This window comes from Sinocyclocheilus rhinocerous, unplaced genomic scaffold (assembly GCF_001515625.1).
Source record: "Sinocyclocheilus rhinocerous isolate Xijiao unplaced genomic scaffold, SAMN03320098_v1.1 scaffold75, whole genome shotgun sequence".
Taxonomy (NCBI): domain Eukaryota; kingdom Metazoa; phylum Chordata; class Actinopteri; order Cypriniformes; family Cyprinidae; genus Sinocyclocheilus; species Sinocyclocheilus rhinocerous.
Genome location: NW_015632455.1, coordinates 1,497,277 through 1,504,647, shown reverse-complemented (window position 1 = coordinate 1,504,647; position 7,371 = coordinate 1,497,277). Strand labels below are relative to the sequence as shown.

At 46.1% G+C, this 7,371-nt stretch overlaps 1 protein-coding gene across 1 annotated transcript in view; it reads right to left on the bottom strand.

The window, feature by feature from the left end:
• The window catches only part of LOC107742308 (A disintegrin and metalloproteinase with thrombospondin motifs 17-like), a 137,334-nt gene that overhangs the window by 48,064 nt on the left and 81,899 nt on the right, over positions 1 to 7,371 (bottom strand). Inside the window, exon 14 of the mRNA XM_016555229.1 lies at positions 6,721 to 6,848. Coding sequence (XP_016410715.1) covers positions 6,721 to 6,848 — 128 coding nt within the window. The remainder of the gene's footprint in view (positions 1 to 6,720; positions 6,849 to 7,371) is intronic.

Sequence of the window (7,371 nt, the reverse complement as noted above, 5' to 3'; positions counted from 1 at the left end):
TGACACTGAAGACTGGAGTAATGATGCTGAAAATTCAGCTTTGATCACAGGAATAAGTTACATTTTAAAATATATTCCAATAGAAAACAGTTATTTGAAATCGGAATAATATTTCACAATATTACTGTTTTTACTGTATTTTTGATCAAATTAATGCAGCCTTGGTGAGCAGAAGAGACTTAAAAAAAACCTTCCTGACCCCAGTAGCGTAAATGTTTTTTTTTTAAAGATATGTTAAGATTCTTCAAAAAAATCGTCTCTAGGTTACGCATGTAACCATGGTTCCCCGGGAGAATGAGACGCTGCGTCGAAACGCTATGGGAACGCCTTCAGCGTGACCACGCTCTGAATCACGTGTGTAAACAGTCTAATGGATGGGCGAGATGTCACGGGCGGGGTGCCGTAGAGACCAGGAAGCTTAAAAGCATGTGCGGTGGATACATATATCTGGGAAATGAAGTAAGCGCTCACAGGGATGCTGGAAGTATGGCAATGAGACGCAGCGTCTTGTTCCCTCGGGGAGCCATGGTTACATGTGTAACCTAGAGACGTTCCCCTTCAGGAACTCGAGCTGCGTCAAAACGCTATGGGAACGAGTATGCCCACTCTGCCAGACTTACAAATCCCTGCCTAGTGTGGAAGAGCACAACTAAGGCGAGAGAACAGAAGTGAAAAAAAACACCTTTTCAATGGTGTCCCCCCCCCACTCTCCAAATCTGCTTCACCACCTCGGGGTGAAGCCTCCATTCCCCGGGCCTCGGCCCCTGCCTCGACAGGATGTCTGCTCCCATATTGAGATGCCCAGGGATGTGAACTGCTCTCAGCGAGAGGAGTTTCCCCAGGGACCACACAAGGATCTGGTGCGCCAGCCTGTAAAGGGGGCACGAACGCAGACCTCTCTGGTGGTTGATGTAAGAGACCACTGCTGTGTTGTCGGTGCGCACCAACACATGGCGATCTCTTAGGTCTGGGAGAAAGTGTTTCAATGCTAGAAACACGGCCAGCCTCTCCAGGCAGTTGATGTGCCACGTGAGATGGCGGCCGCTCCACAGACTGCGGGCCGAGCGGCCACTCATGACCGCTCCCCAACCAATGAGGGAAGCGTCCGTCGCTAGCGTTACGCGGTGACAAGGAGCTTCCAGCACCGGGCCCTGAGACAGGAACCAGGAACCAGCTCTTTCATGCGAGCGAGAACGACATCTCAATGCCGAACCGCCATCTGCTCCGATTGAGCTATTATCAACCAATCGTCGATATAATTCAGTATGCGGATGCCCTGGAGTCGCAGTGGAGCCAGAGCAGCATCCACACACTTCGTGAAAGTGCAGGGTGAGAGTGCAAGGCCGAACAGAAGAACCCGGTACTGGTAAGCTTCGCCCCCGAAAGCAAACCTCAGGAACTTCCTGTGCTGGGGAAGGATGGAGACATGGAAGTATGCGTCTTTGAGATCGATCGTGACAAACCAGTCCTCGGACCTGATCTGAGACACGACTTGTTTGATTGTAAGCATCCTAAACTTCAGTCGCATGACTGAGCGGTTCAATTGACGCAGATCTAAAATCGGACGCAGCCCTCCATCCTTCTTTGGAACGATGAAGTACCGGCTGTAGAACCCGGACTCTCTGTCGAGAGGAGGGACCACCTCGATGGCCTCCTTCCTCAAGAGAGAGTTTACATCTTGTTCCATTACCAAAGCCTGCTCAGAGCCCACCAGAGTGGGAATGACCGCGTTGAAACGTGGCGGAGGAGAGCCGAACTGGATTCGGTAGCCTCTTTCTACAGTGTGCAGGATCCATTGAGACACATTTGGCAGAAGTTTCCACACTGCCAAATAGTCTACTAAAGGAATCAGTCTCTCGAGACCGACCACTGGTGTACTTAGAGCTGCTAGCTCGGTGCCCTGAAGTGGAGGACCAGCCAATCTAGATGCTCTAGAGACCTCCGAAGAGGTAGCGAGCCTCCCAGAGCCGCTACGTTTCCGGGCGGAGACTGAGAGAAGCGCTCGCCGGAGACCACTGCGCCCTGAAGCGCCGTGGGTGGCAGGGTTGGCAGATTGATCTCCTGAGGGCACTGAGAAGAGACGGACACCATATGATGAGGTGTACACCGCTCTTCCCCAGAGGGGCCTGCCCTCAGAAGTCCTGAGCCACAAGCGTCAGGACTTCTTGGCCGAGGACTTCTTAGCCTGAAGGATGGTCCGCAGATCCGGCTTCGACTTCGAAGTCCCCGACTAAGAGCGCTGCTGCTCTCGGTCCCGCTGCGGAGGAGCACGAGAGGCGACGCTCTGTTTTTGTTGTACCCGGTATGAGGAGCCGGTACATGAGTGGGGCTGCTCCCGCCCAGCAACCCCCGAAGCTAGAGAGCGGCGAGGGGGGAACTGCTGGAACACCGCCGCTTGTTTACGGGCCTCCTGGAACCTGTCGACGACCGAGTTGACGGCGTCGCCGAACAGGCCAGAAGGCGCAAGCGGGGCGTCCATGAGGAAGACCCTGTCCTTCTCTTTTATCTCGGACAGGGTCAACCACAGATGCCTCTCCGCGGCCACCATGGCTGCCATAGACCTGCCGATGGCGCGGGCGGTCTCTTTGGTGGCGCGGAGAGATAAATCCAGATCGGGAAAAAATGGAAAGCCCCGGCATGGAGGTAGCAGCTTTCATCCAGCTTACTTTTCTGCAGTTCAGCCTGTCTCTCGGCGGGCCAATCGATGTTTAACTTAGCCACAGCGCGAGTTACTACCTCCAACAGCTCCTCATACTGGGGAGACAGGAGGGGCGAGTCCCCTGCCTCATCGACAGCCTCCACATTGACCTCCTCGGAGGAAGAGAGGTGGAGTGTCGAGCCCTCGCCCTGGGGGGAAGAAACCACGGTGCGGGCTTCCGATCCCTGAGAGGGGGCGCTGGATCTGGTGGGTGAGGAAGAAGATAGGGACTGGCCCGTCTCCATTCCCTCCACCTGATCCATCTGCGAACCTCACGACCGCGATCGACACGCTGCCTCAGCAGATGCGGGACCAGAGCCGCGGGGAACGCTGGCGAAGGCTCCCTTCTCAAAGAGAGCCACCCGGGAGCGAAGCGTCCGCAGCGAGAGGCGGTCGCAGTGCGGACAGTCAGCCCCCTCGAGAGCTGACTCAGCGTTCTTCGCTCCCAAACAAACCACGCATAAACTATGTGTATCCCCGTCCGTGATGTAGTGAGGACAGGGAGGAACACACAGTCTATAGTGGTGTTTGCTCTCGCCCTTATGTTTGGTTTTCTGACTCGCTTTTGGCATGATAATGAGTGCTTTGGACAGACAACAATAAATAAGACGGACACACACAGAGCGCTTGCTGAATGACAGAAAGCTGCCGCTGTATCCACCACACGTGCTTTTAAGCTTCCTGGTCTCTACGTCACCCCGCCCGTGACGTCTCGCTCATCCACTGGACTGATAACACACGTGATTCAGAGCGTGGTCATTCTGAAGGCGTTCCCATAGTGTTTCAACGCAGCTCGAGTTCCTGAAGGGGAACCTCTTTTTGTGCTCTACAAGAAAGAAAACACCATATAAGGGGTCAAAATATCAATTAATTTCTTCATGCAATAAAAATGATTTAAGAACATGCCAAGCAAGCTGTTGCCCACTGTCGATAACAAATCAGTGTTGAGCTGTAATATAATTCTGATTTCTTTGGCACAACATCAAGTCACAAAGTATAATGGCTCAAATTGTTGGATAACTTAAAGGGGTCATATGATGCTGCTAAAAAGAACATTATTTTGTGTATTTGGTGTAATGAAATGTGTTTATGCGGTTTAAAGTTCAAAAAACACATTATTTTCCACATACTGTACATTATTGTTTCTCCTCTATGCCCCGCCTTTTTGAAACACATCGATTTTTACAAAGCTCATCGGTCTGAAAAAGCGAGGGGTGCTGTGATTGGCCAGCTATCCAATGCGTTGTGATTGGCCGAATACCTCAAGCGTGAGAGAGCCGTTTTAGGTAGGCGTGGTTAACTCTTAACTTTTATAAAAAATATCTCTTTGGTTTTGAGACTTTAGTGTTTGCAACTTTACAGATCTTCTTTATGCACCAAGAGCTTGTAACACTCCGAAGAGAAAGGAAAAATTTAAATCGCATCATATGACCCCTTTAAAACGCAACAAAATCACTCCTGAAAGTGAAAGCCTTAAGAAAATCTTTACGAATGATTTTAAAAACCTAAAGTAAAATTGCATTAGTAAATGTTCTGTGGCAATCACCGCTGGTTAAGTTGATGAATTATCTGGATGAACAGGAAGTCATTCCTCATTTCACTTCAGGAATGTTCAAAGATGATGAGTTTCAGTGCATTATGAGGGCGAGAGAGCGTGGAAACAGAGTCATTCTGATTAGTTGTACTTTATGATCGAATGAGTCGTGTCAGGCCCTATTTTTCACATTCGTTGTAGACAAATTGGAATCCTGTCTGGTTAAAGGAATATTTCAAACAAAAATGTAAATGTACTCACTTCTCAGGCCATACAAGATGTAGAGGAGTTTGTTTCTTCATCAGAACAGATTTGGAGAAATGTTCTCCAAACAAGCATTACATCAATTGCTCACCAATGGATCCTCTGTGATGGAATGGGTGCCGTCAGACTGTTTTGGCTTGTAAATGGTGCTTGATCTGTGCATATTTCTCTCCTGATTCAGACGAGACGACTTTTTCACTGCATTATAGAGGACTAATATTTCGGGAAGAAGAAATAGTTTTGAAGTTAAAAATGTCTTAATGATGGATTTGTTTTGTGTGGGTTACTTGTGGATTATTATGATGTTTTTATCAGCTGTTTGGACTCTCATTCTGACGGCACCCATTCACTGCAGAGCATCCATTGGTGATCAAGTGATGTAATGCTACATTTCTCCAAATCTGATGAAGAAAAACTCATCTACATCTTGGATGGCCTGAGGGTGTGTACATTTTCAGCAAATTAAATTAGCATTCACCAGAAAAACAATGAGCATGTGTTTCTGAGAATCACTAACAAACAATTGACAAATCTGAATATTAGGGATAACGCTAATGATGCTGAAAGAATCTTCTTGTTTGCATCCTGTGTGTAAATAATGTCTTCCCTATTGTCGCCTTCATTAAATCCAGGTCAGCTCTGTCAGTGATTTATTTCTTAATAGGCTGGCTTAAAAGTAAAAGCAGAATGGTATAAACCAGAAAAGGTCACAGAAATCATATTTTCACTGAAGGATCCTGGCGCTGAGCATCCGTTCTCTCCCTCTGGATGTTTCTGACACAAGAGCTTCATTCAGACCATGAATATGAGCGCTAACTCCAAAACAGCGATGCTGGGATTGTGGTCAGGACAAACCAGGACAGGATCTGACCCTGAATCTGCTCACTTCCTGTGGGGCTGCCCAGGTGGAGCATGTTTATGTTACAGAATGAAGGGATGTAGTCAATGCTCGGGGGCCGATGAATCCCTTCACTCACGTACAGTAACCGCACATGTGTATGTGTGTGTTTGTTATAGTGCACACAGTAAAATCACTTCCAGACATTTTGACCTGCTTTTTTCATTCCTGCCTTCTATTAGCGGAGGCGGCTTGCAGACTGTGACCTCCTTTCAGTCTTGTACTCTTACTAGTGGCCAGTGAGCAACAGTGTGGTTGACTGTAGAAACAGCGGCCAAAATTAAGTGTGCGATGTATCTTTCTTTGTCGAACTACTACACGACTCTCTGTACTTCGGTCGCTTCTCGGTCGCTTTCCTAACACTCATTCATCAGTCTTCCTTTTTGACAACATGCTTCTACAATCAAAAAGTTGCTCATTTAATCAAATACTCTTTTGCAATGTTTTACTGTAAATCAGTGCAGAAAATGAACCGGTGCAATATGATCTCACGCTCATCTTTAATCAGTCGATAAATCTTTTAAACTGTTCTAAGCTCTGCACTTCAGGAGGGTTATTAACCTTAATCTTCATTGAATTCAATAAGTGTGTAATTTTTATGCGAAAATCTCTCATATCTTACATCAGTCTTCTCATATTCCAGTTTCATTTCAGAGACAACTGCAATCAATACAATATTTGTATGATGACCCTGTGATTCAAAAGTTTGGGATAAATACAATTGTTTTACGAAATACGAAAGTAATTAATACTTTTATTCCACAAGAGCACATTAAAATGATCAAAAATTACAAAATGCTTTGTTAAATACAACCCAGTGATGGGTACAATATGGACAAACCCAACAATTGGGTTGTTTTGACCCAGCGGTTGGGTTACTACCCAGAAGGTTGGGTTAAACATTTAACCCAACCACTGGGTCAAAACAACCCAATTGCTGGGTTTGTCCATATTTCACCCAACACTGGTTTGTATTTAACCCAGCATTTTTTAGAGTGTAAAGACATAGAAATGTTTTGTAACATAATACATTGAAAATAAAACTTTAATTTAAAAAAATCCTGAAAACAATCTATTAGTGTTTCCACAACAATATGAAGCATTCAAGACTGATAATAATCAGAAATGTTTCTTGAGCATCAAATCAGCATATTAGACTGATTTCTGAAGGATCATGTGACACTGAAGACTGGAGTAATGATGCTGAAAATTCAGCTTTGCATCACGGTAATAAATTACATTTTACAAATAAATGCAGATTTGGTGAACAAAAGAAAAAAACCTTACTGACCCCAAACTTTTGAACAGTAGTATGAAAATACACACCTGACATTTTCCGCTCACACACAGGTCGCTCTCGTAAGGTCCACATGGCGTTCCGTCCAGCACACGCTCTGCCACTAGTACCGGTGCATCACTGCCGATGGGTGAACAATACAGAGCGCATGGCTTTTCTGGGAAATAAAAGCACACACATACATAAATGCTTCATTTAGCATGTACATGCATCATTTTTAAATGTCGACGTTTGTTCACAAATTTCCTCCATAAAATTAGTTTTATTGGATCCACTCTCTATAGATTGAACTTTGAGGCTGAAAGAGGCACAAGTATCTGTACTTCCAGCTAGAACACATGAAGTGCACTCACGGTATTACATCTACTTAAGAAGATCACAAGCCTGTTTCTGAGTGACGTGTTGTGATTTAAGAGCGGCTTCGTGCTCCTTTAGTCTGCAGATGATGAAAGTTCCCTGATAGAGTGAATGTCTGTAAGTGACTCTCGAGTGATCAGAGTTTGGAGAGCCTGTGTTTTTGCCATTGTGAGGTAAAATACAGAGAGCGCTTTTGAGTGCTGCGGTTTCATCGCTTTCGTCAGAGTGGAGGCCGTTCAGGTGCACAGGAGGATGTTTGTCTGGCTGTTTTTTTGGTTATATGTTTTTCACCTAATTGCAGAACATAAGTGGATTTCATAGCA